This window comes from Megalobrama amblycephala, linkage group LG10 (assembly GCF_018812025.1).
Source record: "Megalobrama amblycephala isolate DHTTF-2021 linkage group LG10, ASM1881202v1, whole genome shotgun sequence".
NCBI classification, from domain to species: Eukaryota; Metazoa; Chordata; class Actinopteri; order Cypriniformes; family Xenocyprididae; genus Megalobrama; species Megalobrama amblycephala.
Window position 1 is genome coordinate 15,307,376 of NC_063053.1, and position 17,651 is coordinate 15,325,026.

Sequence of the window (17,651 nt, forward strand, 5' to 3'; positions counted from 1 at the left end):
GTCAAATCCCTTTACTTCATGCAGGATAGTGTAACTGACATGGTTGTGAGCAACATGAAAGCACAATGAAGTATAAACCACCTGCAGGATTCCCTATTTAAAAAAACTCAAGTTCCTTAAAGGTGCCCTAGAACTTTTTTTAAAAGATGTAATCTAAAGTCTAAGGTGTCCCCTGAATGTGTCTGTGACGTTTCAGCTCAAAATACCCCATAGATTTTTTTTTATTAATTTTTTTAACTGCCTATTTTGAGGCATCACTATAAATGAGCCGATTCAGGGCTGCTGGCCCTTTAATTGCTCGTGCTCTCCGCCCACGGAGCTCGCGCTTGCCGTAAACAACATAAAAAAAAGTTCAAACAGCTAATATAACCCTCAAAATGGATCTTTACAAAGTGTTCGTCATGCAGCATGTCTAATCGCGTAAGTACAGTGTTTATTTGAATGTTTACATTTGGTTATGAATGAGTTTGATAGTGCTCCGTGGCTAAAGCTAACATTACACACTGTTGGAGAGATTTATAGAGAATGAAGTTGTGTTTATGAATTATACAGACTGCAAGTGTTTAAAAAATAAAAATAATAACTGCTCTTGTCTCCATGAATACTGTAAGAAACGATGGTAGCTTTAACCACATTTAACAGTACATTAGCAACATGCTAACGAAACATTTAGAAAGACAATTTACAAATATCACTAAAAATATCATGTTATCATGAATCATGTCAGTTATTATTGCTCCATCTGCCATTTTTCGCTGTTGTTATTGCTTGCTTACCTAGTCTGTTGATTCGGCTGTGCACAGATCCAGACGTTACTGGCTGCCCTTGTCTAATGCCTTTCATAATGTTGGGAACATGGGCTGGCATATGCAAATATTGGGGCGTACACCCCAACTGTTACGTAACAGTCGGTGTTATGTTGAGATTCGCCTGTTTTTCGGAGGTCTTTTAAACAAATGAGATTTATATAAGAAGGAGGAAACAATGGAGTTTGAGACTCACTGTATGTCTTTTCCATGTACTGAACTCTTGTTATTTAACTATGCCAAGGTAAATTCAATTTTTGAATCAAGGGCACCTTTAAATGTAAAAACAGTTGTCTTGAAAATAGCTTTAGCTACCAGCTAATTTCACCAGATAATTTCCTCAAAGTCTGTAACTTCCATCCAATGCCTTTACATTTGTACAGTGTATGTTGAACTTTTTTTTTTTTTGTATTGTAATGGCATTATGTTCATATAGTTGTACATTTTTTCAGTCTGCAAAACTTGCTCCTCTTTTGCATCTAAATTCTCTTCAAAGGGAACATCAGGAACACAATATCTTTGTACACTGCAGGAAAGCTAAAGAAGTTGAGGCACACCAGAGCAGTTAGTGTGACTGCTCTATAAATGTTTAACACCATTTTACAATATAGGTCTAATGGGGTACATTTATAATTGGATATTTGTCATCCAGGAGACACTTTTACAGTACACTAAGTTTTATAGAGTCCACCTGGAGCAACCTCAGGTTAATTGGTTTGCTCAGAAGCACAATCCTGAGACAGAATTTTACCAGACGGACATTTGTTTCAGGACTTCAGGTTGTCAATTCAGATAAGCATATAACACCTTAACTCTTTTTTTTGTTATAGGTCTTTTACTCCAAGAATACATAATACTGCACAGAATAAAATGTACTGTTCTCATAAAAAAGTCTTGTTTGTCATGTACAAAAACCGTATAAAATACATGGTGGTGACAATCTGTCATCATTTATTAACCTTCATGGCATTTCAAACCTGTATGAGTTTCTTTCTTCTGCAGAACACACACAAGGAAAGGTTATTTTGAAGAATGTTGGGAATCAAACAATAGAAACCATTGATTTCCATTGTATGGACAAAAAACAAGAAGAAATCTCAAGATATCTTCTTTTGTGTTCCACAGTATAAAGTCATACACATTAGGAACAACATGAGGGTGAATAAATGCTGAAATTTTGAGAGATATGCTTAACTATAACATTACTTATAAGTAAAAATTAGATTTATTTCACTTCACACAAACAGTTAAAGACAGATGATGCAATTGTCAGACGGTGTACTTTTCTTCCCCTTGCCTTTGAGATTTGTGATATTGTATATAACTATTGTACAGTTCATTGAACACTTCCTTGACACCCATTTGAAGGGTGGTGTTCAAAAACTTAATGCCTTGTTCAGCACAATGGTCCAGGATACAGTATATGCCCTCTGTTAGATGTGCCTTGATTTCTGGCTGAAGCGTCACCTAGGAAATAAGACCGAAACTCATAGTGAGGGTATACAAAGACAACAATTCTGCAATGTGTGCTAACGTGATTATTCAGTGCAGTAACATGAGTCTCAGGCCAGTTAGTATGTCAAATGCATTTCACACTTTAAAGTGACAAAAACAACTGGCACATAGTGTTCCTCCTCCAGTTTAAAGGTTATCTGTTAGAATACCATACACATCGGATAAGTCCTAGTGCATGAACTCTCAAGCTATAATTGTCTGGTTTAAGATTTATAACACTGCGAAGATTCTACTCAAACATTTTTGCAAATATTGCGGTTCACGAGAGCAGAAAAGACAATTTCAGGAAACATTTGAGTAGAAATTGGCATGGGCATGTGGTAGGTAAAAACTGATGACTAGTGTCTTACCCTTTGCAGTTCACAGACATATTGTGCAACCATGAATGAGGACAGGACTGTGAAATCTTCAGATGCATTGGCAATATGAGTGTACATCCTCTCTACCAGCCTAGCACACTTCAGAAGACTTTCTCTGTCTTTCTCAGAGGCTGAAAGAGATCACATAAAGTAATTGTAATATTTTAATTAGAACCGTCCAAACAAAACGTGATTAATTATGCTTAATGCCATTGGTGCATTAAGATCATAACTTAAGCCATGCACCCTCTCTCCAAAACAATGCCCTGCAAAATAACTTTACTAATTTAATATATTTTAAAGTGTAATTTATTTCTGTGATGGCAAAGCTGAATTTTCAGCATCATTACTCCAGTCTTCAGTGTCACATGATCTTTCAGAAATTATTCTGATATGCTGCTCAAGAAACATTTTTTATTATCTTATTTCTGTTATATTATTAACTTCTCATTATCAACATTTGTGCCGTTTGATATTTTTGTGGAAATCATGATACAGTTTTTTCAAGATTCTTTGATTAAGTTCAAAAGAACAACATTTATTTTAAAAACATTTATTTACATTTGTAACAATGTAAAACTCTTTACTTAATTAAATAGTCACTTTTCATCAATTTAATTCATCTTTGCTGAATAAAAATATTGATTTCTTTAAAAAAAAAAAAAAAAAAAAAAAAAAAAACACTGATCCCAAACATTTGAATGGTAGTGTATCTCTGTCCAGTGTCTTTAAATATATGCAAATATATTCCAAATGGTCAAACTTTAATTACACACTATAAAACGGATGGTTCCGGCCATTGATTCTGATCGGTTGAGTTGCGTTCGAATTCGTTGTAAAACTCCCACATTACATAAATATCTGCGCCACTGAATGTGTATGTTGCTGCTTCTGTCTTAGCAACCACTCTTAGCAACGTAGACATGTTTGTTCTCTATTGATTTTGTTCATTGAAGCTTACTGTATTATGTAGAAGAGTATTGTGAGAGAGATATCGAGTGACCGATTGTATTACCTGCGTTCAGATTTAGCATTTTCCTTCAGGTCTGTCTATGTTCATAATAAAAAATCCATTTGAATGTCCACTGCAATCCTGTCCTTTTAACGTTTAATGGGATTTCCCGTGCCCTACTGACACTGACAGCGCTAGGCAAAGCATTTGTCATTTGCGTCTTGTTCCGTGTTCACAAGTTTCAATATACAAGTCTTTGAGACTGAGTGACTCGCTCATAAAGACAGTCGCTGCCGCCATCTAATGGCGTAATATTGTAACTTCTGTTGCTGTTCACGGTCAGGGACTATTTTTTTCCAGCGGAAGGAAGCCTTTTAATGATTTTACTTCATGAAAGTTACATTGATACATATTTTTTGTCTTTAATTTTCATATTGTGTGGTAACCTTTTTATAAAAAGCAATAAGCCCCATGAAGCCGTGGTTTACAGTGAAGCTAAGGGTCTCCGCTTCGCGTCGTGCCTAACAACTCCCCTTAGCTGTTATAAATTCACTGTAAAACACAGCTACTTGTGGCTTATTGCTTTATTCTGTTCTCTTTAAAATGGAACATAATGCATTAACCACCAATCATGATATTATTATTATTATTCCAGGTTAAATCTTTTCAAAGCCACATTATCTGTGGAGTCAGACAGATCAGAGTGAGTGATCATCGAATCACATTCATGCTTTAAGGAAGTTACCACAAGATGATCAGTAAGATTGAAATTGCCTCACATCTGAATACATTTTAGTTCTGACTGAGCTTTGATGTCAAATATGAAAGTATAAGAAATGAAGAAAGACTAAGTGTACTGATGCTACTGCCAAAAAAGTCTTTAAATCTCAAGTCATAAAAAGAATTCTCAATTTAAAAGGGATACGCCTTCAGTGCTGAAATGTGTTGAGCCTCGAGCTTCGGGATCAAATTCAACCTTCTTTTTTCATGGAATTTTTTCACTTTGAAATTCAATCCACAGAGCCACAGTCTGCAAGCGTGTGTCTCTGAACACAGCTCTGCAAGGTGCTTGTCTTATTAGGTGAATCATACCTCAAGTAACATCTTTTTCTTCCTGCACAATAAATGAACTCAAGGCAACTTGTAGATGAAAAAGTATCAGCAGACACATGGCTTCGTTGATACTCAATTAACGACTCTATGGTTGAGAATACGACACTTTTTATATCAAGTTTCGAAAGTAATGGTTGGCCAGCAACAGGTGATTTCCACTTTCATTGTGTCAGCTACAGCCAACAATAAGTGCAGACATACTGACAAAAAGGGCATTTGAATTCACTGATGTCAAATTTGTCTTCTTGCACAAAAGTCTTATGAAAAAGGTTACAAGATAGTGATGAATAGAAGATTAATAGCCAGGAGAAACTTAGCACTGACAAAAATATGAATCAGCACAAATGTTTTCAACATCCCTAATAAAAAGAAATGTTTCTTGAGCAGCAAATCAGCATATTAGAATGATTTCTGAAGGATCATGTGACACTGAAGACTGGAGTAATGATGCTGAAAATTCTGCTTTGCCATCAAAGGAATAAATGACATTTTAAAATGTATTCAAACAGAAAAAAAATTATTATACATTGTAATAAACAACAATATTACTATTTTACTGTAAATAAATGTGGCCTTTGTGAGCATAAGAGACTTCTTTCAAAAACATTACAAATATCTACTAACCCCAAATTTTTGAAAGGTATATATAATGCTTAAATTTAAGCATGAATTTAGAGCACTTCTGAATGTGGGTATAATAGGTGTGCTTACATCTGTCAGAGTCGCCCCGCTGTCTGCCTTCATGCATGACTGATGAAACCAAGCGATGAAAGCAATTCAGGAAGGCGGGAGAAGCCTTCAGCATCACCTGCAAACATTTAAAGCTCTCAAAATTGGTGCACAGCTGGGCTCGGTGTAAAATCCATTGGCCTTTATGTTTATCCAATGAATACTACTCCAGATTTATTGCATTGTGCAAGTCGAACACAAAAACCAATAATCTTCTGTGCCAAAAAAAGGGCAAGCTAAACATTTTTAGATACGTCCATAGATGCCTGGAAAAAGAACACTATGGAATGATTCAAAAATCCTGATGTATTTTAATATTTTAATTAAATGCCGATTTTTAGTTGAATCATAGCAACAACGTAAGCAACATCTTTACAATGACTGGCAAGAAAATATGTGTGTGTGGGTACAGTATATGCACACTGATGAGCCAAAACATTATGACCAGTCACAGGTGAAGCGAAGTATTGTCGATATATATCGATGCATCTCAATTCGTTAAATCATTTCTGATATTTTCCAAATGCATAGAAAATCTTTTCTGAGCTTAGTTTTTAACAGCAGATGGCACTCTAGACTGTTTTTTAACTGCATGCTCAAATGCTCATGAAGAAGACTGCTTGTGCATTTGTCTGTCAAAAAAAAGGCACACTTCTATGCACTTTCGGTCTTCCAATGGCTACTATGTGCACATGTCCGTAAAGTCCACCGTAGGGTGTCCCAATTGTCAATTTTAGGTTTCAGAAGGGTTACTTTGCGGCCGATATGCACCCCCGATGCACACTTTTGCTGAGCCCACATTGGTGCGAGCTCCGCAGCAGACTTCTTCCCGACAGTGGCGTTACGTCACGAAAGTGCGGACTCATAGGAAGACCGTGAGTGTTTAGGGTGCCATTTGGGAAAGGGCCTGAGAATGTATTTGAACCTCAGAATGCTTTTATGATGTGAGATTAATGTAAACAGCCCAAAGCAAACACATTTCGCTTCAACCTTTTCAAACTTCATGAATTATTTTATAGAAGGTTCAAGAGGTGTGCGTAAGGAATTGCCATACAGTGCCATCTGCTGTTAAAAACTAAGCTCAGAATTGATTTGAGAGAGAATTGTGATACAAACGGAAAATATCGGAATCGATCCAGAATCATTTCTCGATTCGTGATGCATTGATGTATTGAACCCTGGGTCCAGCCATTCATGTGGAGGCAAATTTGACACATGCCACCTACCTAAACAATGTTGCAGACCAGGTACACCCCTTCATGACAATAGTGTTCCCTGGTAAAAGTGGCCTCTTTCAGCTGGATAATGCACATTGTTCATTATGTCTAATGGTCATGTACTACTCCATTCTGCTAACCCTAATTTGTGCTCTCATTTCACTTTATAAAGTCCATCAAACACAAGGTCGTGTTGAGATTGTACAAAGATTCCCACTTTCACTGGCAAAGTAAGCTGTACACCTTGAAGTCTCGCACAATCTCAGCATTCCTCACCTACCGGACTCCGTGGGCTCCTTCCCCTCAGGATCTGTGGCAGCTTTCCAAACTACATTCTAATTTTCACTCGTATTAAGTGCAAATTAAACGTCTCTCCAGGACACTGTAATGTTCGCTCCTAACATCACGCAGCATTAGCCTGTATAACACACCTATTTGCATAAACATATAAAACTTATCTAATTTACCAATTCTGCTGAATGTTACTTGTTTACCATGACATCCACCATTTTAATTGAACATAATAAGAGCAAATTACAGAATTTTACTTACACTTTTTTTTTTACTGAAAACAGTAAAGTAATACAATGATTTTCATCTCAAGAAAATCCATGTCATTTTGTTTTTACTGATGGATATATTAAATTCTTGATCCACACAATGGGAATATTTTTTTGTCCACCAGACAGTACGTTGGGTGTGTTCATGAAACAAAACCGTATTAATAAAACATTTTCCCAAAGTGCAGATAAACAAATGTCAGACACCCGCCTTTAAAAAACTGATAGGCACAGTTTCTACCTCCACAGCCTCTAGGAGATTTCTAAAGTCAATTTAAAATGTATAAGGATATAATTCAACTTGGAAAAAGTGCAATAAAATGTTTAGGTTTTATCAGGTTTAAGCTCTTATCTCTCTCTCCTTCCAGCCTGAGGATACTCACCTGAGGGTAGCAGTGGATAATTGCAAACAGGGCTTCATGGATGGCCTCAAAAGCAGCATGATAGTCCTCCATGGAATGACTGTCAAGAGGCACAAACTGCAGTGCACCCAGAACCACAATCACATTGTGTGGATTGGAGATCTGTGCTTCACCCTGCAAGAGCAGGACAGTCAAAGCCTCGAGAGTTGGCAACGTCAGCGCACGGGTCAGAGAGGGGAGCTTGCTGGACTCCTTTATTACAAACTGAAAACAAGGAAGGAAATCTGTGAAATTCAAGAGTAATGTCTCTCAAATGGATACTGCTAACATATTCCTTGTTATCAGTCATGAGATGTTTGACTGAAATAAAATAATTTCTGGATTACAAAAACAGTAGGATGAAATTTCATATTACATAACATTAATGCATTTAGCAGATAGGTTTCCTTGGGAATCATTTTTCAATTCAATTGAAATTGTACAAAATTGTAACCATGATACAGCATGAAATATAAATTAAGAAATAAAGAAAGTGACGTGATGTGGGGCCAAGTATGGTGTCCCGTACACCGGAATCTGTGCTCTGCTGTTCATTCACTCCCCCAACCTACATTTTCCTGCTGGTACTGAGACTCGAACCCACAACCATCGGGCTACAAGTCTGACTGTCTAACCATTAGGCCGCAACTGCCCAAGATAGCTCTGATGTGCGCAGAGCACCCGAAAAATACCAAAAACACACAAATGTTCCTTTTCACGGAAATCTTTAGTAAAAGACAAAAGATTTATGCGCAAATGAAGAGAAACTCGAGCTGAAATTTTGTGTAACATTACAAAAGTCTTTACTGTCACTTTTGATTTCCTTAGGTGTAGGTGTTATTTAAAAGAAAAAAAAAATGAGTTCAAAGAGTACTTAAGAGTATTATGAAATATATACAATATAAGCACTGCAGAGCTCTAACAAACCAGGCTGACTTTTACCAGAAATCCTGTAGACATCTTCAAACGTAGTTCACACAGAATACTTTTCAACTGCTCAGCAAACGATCAGTGCTATAAAATATTAATGACAAAAGCCACGATTACAGAGCTTGTTCTTATGTGTGTGTACTAAAGACAGTGGAGATGTGAGTAGGTTAACAAAGCGTCTGGTCGCTGTGCTGAACTCTGCTAGCGGTAGCTCTAGTATGTCAAGTTCTGATGCTGAGAAGAAAGGTGCAGTGATAAAAGTAACCTGACAGGCACACACAGTCCTTCTCTGAGTGAACTCAGTGACATAGACAAGGCTTTGAAACCTGACTTTTCCAGGCAGATGAATTTTAATGCTAAATCAAGACAAGAGAGTCAGGCCGGTGGGTGAGGTATGTGATATGTTTTGCAAAGCTAGCTGCATGGTGTTTTTTTACTGCCAGCCAATTCTCTAGGCACCCTTAAAGGAATGTTCCAGCCACAATAGAAGTAAAGCTTTAACGAATTTATTGAAATATGCCCCACTGATTTTAACCAAGAAGTCCAGGAAATCACGTATAAAGGAAGTAAACAGTGCCAGGCACATCAAAGTTTTAAAAGTTGTAATGTGATCCTCGTATTTTTGATTAAAGCAATTCTTATGTGTTATTTAAAGTAGTCTAAATCGAAAAGTGCAAAGGTTCCTGAGTTTAGTGACTTTACATGGTCATGGAACATTTTTAAGGTTGTTAGGAAGACAAATTGGGGGAAATATTGTCTATCCAGTGTTAGGACTTAAGGACTGCCTAAGGACTTAAAGTCCAGTCCTTAGGCAGATGCTTACACATAAAAAATAGGATATTATGATACTTTCATCTTGAAAAGAGCATCACATTAAAAAGAAACCGGTAAAACAGAAATGCATGTGTGATTAATCTTATTCGGGGGGGGAAAAAAACATCAAATGGGAAATAAATTGAAAACAGGAATTGAAATACTTACTATGAGAGTGGATATGATTTGTGGGGTGATAAGCCAAAAAGCCTTTAAGCAATGCTCTGGAAGCAGACAACAGGAGAGCAGCTTTATGGAAGTAACTGCAGACAGAACTTCCTGTGAAAGAAAAAAAACAACATCATCACTGCACACTACAAGCATGCTTAGAAAAAAAAGGAATGGATTTTATGTTTTCATGTTAACATCAATCATCCATTTCACTTTGCAGAACAAAGACACACACAAAGAATCTATCAAAAACAGGAGGCAGAATTTTAAATATTAGACCTAAGGCTGTCATTCACCGAAATGATGATCGTTAATCACATACCTCTTTGCAGTTAAAATGTTTAATGTTAATGTTTTAAGAAAAGAAAACTACACAGACCTATTAGGTTCAGTAATTTGTGTGAATGACATTCATAGCATAAATTTATGCAACAACAAAGACTATTTCATAGACTCTTTCTCATATTGCATCAAACCCCTCGGGAAATGCAAAAACGGAACTATTCTCTCCAATAATTCTAATAAAACTTTCCCAACTCATTTCTGATGTAATTTCACATTCATTTAGATGATTTTGCACTCTGACCTGAAGTCCTCCACTGGTGTTCTTAATTCAGTGAAAGAGAGTGTGTCACTCTTGGGTGATATTTCATTTCAGCCCAAATTCAATAATACTTAAATTTCACCATATAAAGAATGAAAATTACTTTACTTTTATTATGTGTCCAGTCTGGGTTTTATATCCAAAGAAATTACATATAAAGGGTGTCTTTTTCAGTTATTCACTGATAATGGGTGCTCTGCTAGGGACTTTTGTTCCGTAAGTTTTCACAAATTGCACAGAACACAATTAAACCATGAAAAGGAATAAATGCGTTAACCTTGTAAATAAATTAACTGTATTAAGTGATACATTTATTGCATACATTAACTATTACAGCTATAATAAGAACACAACAAAAACACACAATCTTACAGTGGCGTGGCCTTCTTCAATCTTTGCCGGCACAAGCCCCTCTCTGAGCATCATCAGTAATAGATGGAACTGCTCTTGAGAACAGTTGGACACCAGCTGATTAAGCAGCTCCTTTACTGGCCCCTCCAGCTCCTTCACATCCGACAACGACATCCAAGTTCCTGATGAAATGATTGAGAGACTGTTTTCAGAACAGACAGAGGGTTCACAAAAATTTGTAGCATCAATTTTATTCTAGTCAAGCAAATGTTTTGAAAAGTTTTAGGACCTTGTACCTGACAGCAGTGCATGAATACTATGCAAAATCTCAATATGGACTTCTTCAAGATCTGCTGTTTTGGTCTTTTCCATAATCGTGTAAAAAGCAGAGAGATAATTAACTGATGAAATGAGGAAGTCCATAGGGCGAGGTGACGGGAACAGTTCCTTTAAGATCTGCTGATAGAAGCTCCGGTAGAACGTCATTCGGGATATTTTCTCCAGCCCGTCATCCTCAGAGCTTGAGGCTCTTGCTAGTTCACTCCTGATCATGACCGTTACCACATCAACAGAGAAGGACTGCCTGAGGAGACTACTTCCCTTGCCCATTAGCACAGCCAGAACGGCTGGCTCCATGACAGAAGTGGCCTTCTCTAACAAATGAGTCAGAGTCTGATCCAGCTGTTTGTTCTTGCCGAGGGTTGTGATCATTTCTTTGCAAAGCACGCTTAAAATTACCAGATGGAGCTGTAGCGAGCAGAGATCCCCTGTGTCTACAGCCAGAACTCCTGCGGCAATGTTACTCTCAACCATGAAGGAGATAAACTTCTCCAGATTGAGGCACATGCTGCTCTTCCTGTCGATTATTAGCTGAATTAGGGACTGAATGAAGTCTTGAACTGACTGAAGGAAAGACAACCATGTCAGGCCATCCACACCTTTGAAGAGCCCCTTGTTGCTCCGAGAGAATAGGGATGTCATTGTTGCCTCTAAGAGATTACTTCCATGAACAACTTTCAGAAGTGTTTGAGAGTTTTTAACCAGCAGAACTGAAGCCATAACACTGAAAAGCTCTTTGAGCAATCCAAGAGATGCAGAGAGATTGACGCTTTCATCACCCTGAACACAAGAAGTCAGTGTGAACAAGCTCAGAAAAAGTTCTGAATAGTCTTCAGGGGACATTGCGTATCCATTCAGGACACTTGTGATTTTGAGTAGCTGCAGTAATTGATCTACCTGTGTTTTAGATAGAGGTATGGAAGATCTCTTTTTGACAGAGTCTAACATCTCCTGTCCAATGGCTTTCAGTCTGTTCAGAGAAGGTGTCATGCCTGTTTCGCCATTGTCAACTCCAACCATTTCCATACAAGGTTTGAAAAACGAAGGACTGATTAACTGCATGTGTGATGAGTCCAGCAGTCCAAAAAATGCCTTGATGATGCACTTCATCACTGCTGAAAAAATCTCAGGGAGCTCACAAAGAACAGGACTCTCGAGTAATTGTCTGGATATTAAGGAGACAGAGATCCCAGTGTTCTCCAAATTGCTTCCAGAGGCATCCAAGCCCTGAAGCAAAGACTTCAACATGCATTCTGCAAAAACAGACATGTCGTTTGGTTCGAGATAAGGGGCAATTAAAGGAAGGTTGGAGGTAACAAGAAACCAGTGAGCTGCCTTATAAGTGTTGGTGTTAACACTACAAAATTGAAGGTCCCAGATCTGGTTGGCGTCGAGCATTATTGAAAGTTCTTGCCTGTTTAGAATAAACTGGGCCATTTTCTGCATCTCTGAAGCATCTGACGTTACAGTAAATGATTTGAGCATGTGTATCTTCAGCTTGTGGAGTGTAAGGAGTTTCTGTAAAAATTTACCAAGTGGACTGTCCATGTCCCTTAGTGTCAGGGCTTTGTCCACTAAAGAGCCACTCTGTGAGACAGCCGGCGATGTGTACTTAGCACAGTGTATCTGGAAGAGCGCATCCGCCTCAACCCAAGTATGAGTAAGCAGAAGGGTCACCTCTTGGACCTTTTCCCTCCAAGCACCTTCAATGACAAGGTTCTGTTTCAACAGGTCTTCAACAACCTTCAGTATCGCTGTCATCACATTCTGAGTTTGCTTCACAATTGGCACCGGGGTGCTGTTGTCCAGGGTCTTAAAACTGAAGAGTACAGCATAGAGGAGCAAACTTACAGAAAACATTTTCAGTGCCAAATCTGACGTTTCATCTTGGATGTGGGGGAGCATATAGCACTGCATCCTATTTAAAATGAGCCAACAGATCTCAAGATTTTGGCTCGGAGGATTGTCTAACAAACACTGAGTCAGGGTCTTTTGTATCGCTTCGGGCAACAACGCTGGTCTCAATTCATCGGCTGCAGGCCGACACACTACATCAAGCAGCTCTTCGATAAGTTTAGGCAGCTGTCGAAGTTTGCTGTAAGTTTGCAAAACAGCAGACACAAGTGCTTCTCTGGCTTTCCTAACACGTAGTTCTATGTTGTCTGCATCAACCCACACAGCCGAAAGGAGCTCATCTAAATCTGGCTCCAGGATATGATGATTCAGTGCAAGCAGAGTCCTGAGACAGCGGTACCAAGCTGGGATGCCCATCTGTGTATTGTTAAATAATAGGCGAGCCAGTTTCCTGTAGAAATTCAATTGCACCTCTCCGTGTTTTATTCTGTCTGCAGCCACATTATAGATATCACCAGCCAAACAGGAGTTAATGAGGTTCTCAAGAGCGAGTAAAGCAATACCCCAGTTCGATGCACTAAATTTCTCATCAATATCCAGTTCATCTGTGAACCCCAAAGCAATAATGAGCTTAGCCATGAGGTGGAAGATCACTTGCTTGTTCTCTCCCCCTTTGCAAAATGAATCTAAGGCGAATTTAAACAGCAGGGCAAGAGAGTTTGACTTTACAGCGTAAAATAATGCCTCTTCCTCTTCGTTAGCTCCTTGGACGCAAAGTTTCGAAAGGATAATATTGACTGGGCCTTGCAAGCCCTTTCCCGCGTGGCTCTTTTTGGCACGAGATTCATCCTCCGATGGTAAAACTTCATCTTTGTAGGAAGGTAAATGATCAGGGATGAAGAGTGCTGACTGAAGGACAGCGTCCACTTTGTTCCGGATTTCCTTGCTCAGATTCTGTCGAATCTTGACGTCATCATTCTCTGTCCATACTCTAGTGTTCAGTAAGTGTCTGAGCAGGAGAAGCGGATGAAGAAGGTGTGCCGTCACCTGGGAAAACACTCGGTTGGAGTTCGCCTGCTGTTTCTGCACTGTGAGATAGGTGCTGAGAACAACAAGCAGAACCTCAAAGACTTTGGGCGAGAGAGGCTCCTCAGATTTTTGCTGCCTGAGCTGCATGCTGGACAAGCCACAGAGTCGAGACAAGAGCTCCACTAACAACTCATACTTAGCAGTGTAGGCCACAGAGAGCACTGGAGAGGTCAAGATGCCATGGCAACAGCTCAGAACAGTGTGGAAACTGACAGATGTGAGTCCTGAAGAATATTCCAGAATCCTGTCATTGATCATCTAGGATAAAATAAAACATATGAGAAATGCATTGGTGCCAATGTTCATTTATACATCTGTATTTTTAGTCTTCTGACAAAAATATCCATAAAATATAATTATTCATGTCATATTAATTAATTTTTAGTCAGTTTTATTCTGACTAAAATTACATCTAATTTTAATCAACAAAAATAACATTTAAAAAAAAAAAGTTAAACATGCATCATCATCATTTGAAAAACAGCATGTAAAAACTCCTTGTAAATAAAACATTACATTACACTATTGTAATACAATATTGTGAATTCTTTATGCTTTAATTATTCATTGTCTGTGTCTTAGTGTGCAAGAGTGCATTTACAACTTGACCTTCATTTTCACTATATTTGGGTTATTTGATATATTCTTTCTAAATCTTTCAAAAACTTAGCACATTGTGAATAAGTTGAGGTGTATTTTTTTACTCATCACATTTTTAGCAATAGTGTTTTAAATAATAGCATTTAATAATCATCAGTATAATTATGTATCATCTTTGTTAACGTTGACAAAATAAAAGAAACCTAATATATAAGTAATTTTGAGTAAATTAACCTAATAGACAAAATGAAAGAGACTTGCAAATAAGAATAATACAAGTAGAAATTATTTATTATTATTAAAAACAATATTAGTGCTACTATACCTAATAATACGGAAGAGGATTAGGGCCAAGCAATAATAAAACAATAAAACCATCTCGAGATTAAAGTTGTTAAATTTCGAGAAAAAAGTCGAGATAAAATGTTGAGAATAAAGTCATTAAATTACGAGAAAAAAGTCGTTAAATTACAAGAACAAATTCATTAAATTATGAGAAAAATGTCGTTAAATTTCGAGAAAAAAGTCGAGATAAAATGTTGAGAATAAACTCATTAAAATATGAGAATAAAGTCATTAAATTACGAGAAAAAAGTCGTTAAATTATGAGAACAAATTCGTAATTTAATGAATTTGTTCTCGTAATTTAATGACTTTTTTCTCATAATTTAATGACTTTATTCTCAACATTTTATCTTGACTTTTTTCTCGAAATTTAACAACTTTAATCTCAAAATGGTTTTATTTTTTTATTATTGCTTGGCCCTAATCCTCTTCCGTATAATAATAACTGAGTGATGGAATAGTACCACACTTAAGTAGGAGAGAACAGAACAGTGGAGTGAAATTCTTGCAAAATTGAAGTATTAGTAAATACCTGTGCTACTGTGAGACGAAGGCTAATGGTTTTTCCCTGACTCAGCACATTATGAAGCTTCCGGCTGTGGAGAATATCATCTAGGTAGGTCCATAAACCCTCCACCACCTCCGGGGGCACCTCCATTTTCTTATTGTAAAAACCAGTGAGGGCATGACTTGTCCAGTCAAACAGAACCTGTGATGGGGAAAAATGTTACATGCTTAATAATACGAGATACATAAATGTTTAAACAACATAGACTTAAAAACACTACAATCAATCAATCTGCTATATATATATCCAAATAAAATGACAATTTTATGAGAAATTTAGGTAACACTTTAGTTTTATTGTCCAATTCTGTGCATGTCTGGTTATTAGTACTTATTAAGCACATATGAATGCCTTATTCTGCATGGCCATATTCTACATCCCTTAATCTTACCCAATAAACTTAACAACTACCTTACTAACTATTAAGAAGCAGTAATTAGGAGTTTATTGAGGCAAAAGTCATAGTTAATACTGAGAATTGGACCCTAAAATAAAATGAATTTTATGTCATGGTTTACTGTTATACTCTCAAAAATATGCAGACTGAAAACAAGTCTGTATTTCAATAGGATAAATTACCTGCTCTTTGTTAGGAAGAAGGCACTGTGTTGATATCCATGCAAATCGAGCAAGTTTGAGTTTGTCTGGCCAGGGTGTGCGAGGGTTTTTCAGTTTCAGATGGATGCCAGAGTAAATGGCAGCCATATCTAAATATATTTGTGTCTAAAGGAACAAAAACATAGATTATTCAGCCCATTTTTTACATATGTTCACACCAATTAAATGTTGCTTGAGGGTTGATATTAGAGATGAACCGATAATCAGTTTGACAAATATATGCGTGTATGTATGTATGCGTGCATATATATATATATATATATATATATATATATATATATATATATATATAAAATGTATGTATGTATGTATATGTGTATATATATATATATATATATATACCCATTGGTATTCACAGGTATTTTAACTCATTTTACCTATAGTTTGGATAAATTACTAAAGTTTTGAAATAACATCCATCTTTAAGTGAAGAATCTGTAGTTTGAAAAATGAAGATACATTTCAGTCCATCTCGAACACAAAACTATTTTGCATTATTATGTTGTAAACAACGACAGCATAGTAATAATAAATCATTTGTAATAAATATTTGTATGATTGTTATTACATGGATACATTTTATGCATACGAATATGAACAGAGAGAAATTGAATACTAGTATTTTATAAACATGAAATATGCATTTTCAGATTTTCCATGTCACGTAAAAATTACACAAAAATTTGAGTTTTTTCTCTCTCTTTTTGTTAACATTTTTAACAGTCGCTAGCGGATATCCTAGCGAATCATATCGCAAAACAATCTCAAAAAGCGTTCTAGAATTTATTGAATCAAACGTACCGTAATATAACAAGTATTATAGTAAACAACTTTCAATACACTTACAATCTCATCACACACGTGCTACCACTGCGAAGACTGTAAAGACCTCTAACCTCTACACTTTGACACCAGACAGTAATAATCGAGAACAAGCATCAACACTTCAAACTCGTTCATTGCTTGACATGATAATTAAATTATGTCTTAACACCGGTGATTTCACAAAGAAATGTCAGAAACCCACAACGGTGGCAAAATAATAAGTAGATATCATATAAACAGATGCAGCACTTGTTGTATGACGTTCTACGGTTAATTAAACCTTTTTGACTTATCATGTCTGAAAATGGTTTCGTCAGAGATTATAGAACTGAATAAGTAGATTCTGCATTAGCAGCCGTGTTTGCAGGTCCGCCATATTGGAAAGGTCAGTATCCGTCCGTGTGTGCAACAGGCAGCATTATCCCCCTTCCAACCTATTTTCACAAGATTGGGTTTATCATAGACGTTGGCCAATTATGCATGTTGTATAAGATAAAAACGTAAAAAAAAAAAAGAGTATTAGTAAATAATAATAATAATACAGCTTATCATAAACATGGTATAATGTCTTTAAAGCTTCCATTTTAATGCGTTGGAGTGAGAACGTCATAAGTGAATCTAGCAATCCAAAAACATTCAGAATATATTCTATTATGAAATCATAGTAAATAGCAACATAGTAATCTCTCTCTCTCTCTACATTTACATTTAGTCATTTAGCAGAAGCTTTTCTCCAAAGCGAATTACAAATGAGAATAGTAGAAGCAATCAAATCAACATGAGTACAACAGTATGTAAGTGCTGTGTGAAGTCACAGTTTCGTTAGTAAAGTGCTCGTAGCAAGGAATTTTTAAATATATATATATATATATATATATATATATATATAGAT

General features: G+C 36.8%; 1 protein-coding gene and 1 non-coding gene across 3 annotated transcripts; both read right to left on the bottom strand.

Moving 5' to 3' along the window:
• Positions 1-1,621: 1,621 nt before the first annotated feature.
• On the bottom strand, positions 1,622-16,963 carry urb2 (URB2 ribosome biogenesis homolog). 2 transcript variants are annotated; one of them, XM_048204816.1, is made up of 10 exons: positions 16,781-16,963; positions 15,896-16,039; positions 15,281-15,457; positions 10,818-14,061; positions 10,543-10,703; positions 9,564-9,674; positions 7,635-7,877; positions 5,457-5,553; positions 2,672-2,811; positions 1,622-2,273 (listed from the first exon to the last, which is right to left on the bottom strand). In XM_048204816.1, the coding sequence occupies exons 2-10, from the start codon at positions 16,019-16,021 to the stop codon at positions 2,076-2,078; spliced, it is 4,497 nt and encodes a 1,498-aa protein (XP_048060773.1). In that variant the 5' UTR covers positions 16,022-16,039; positions 16,781-16,963; the 3' UTR covers positions 1,622-2,075. The 2 variants fall into 2 exon arrangements, with proteins under 2 accessions (XP_048060773.1, XP_048060774.1); XM_048204817.1 differs by having other exon boundaries at positions 16,736-16,793.
• On the bottom strand, positions 8,312-8,428 carry LOC125277682. Its single transcript, XR_007186966.1, has one exon. It is a non-coding gene; the product is annotated as a U5 spliceosomal RNA (small nuclear RNA).
• Positions 16,964-17,651: the final 688 nt, after the last annotated feature.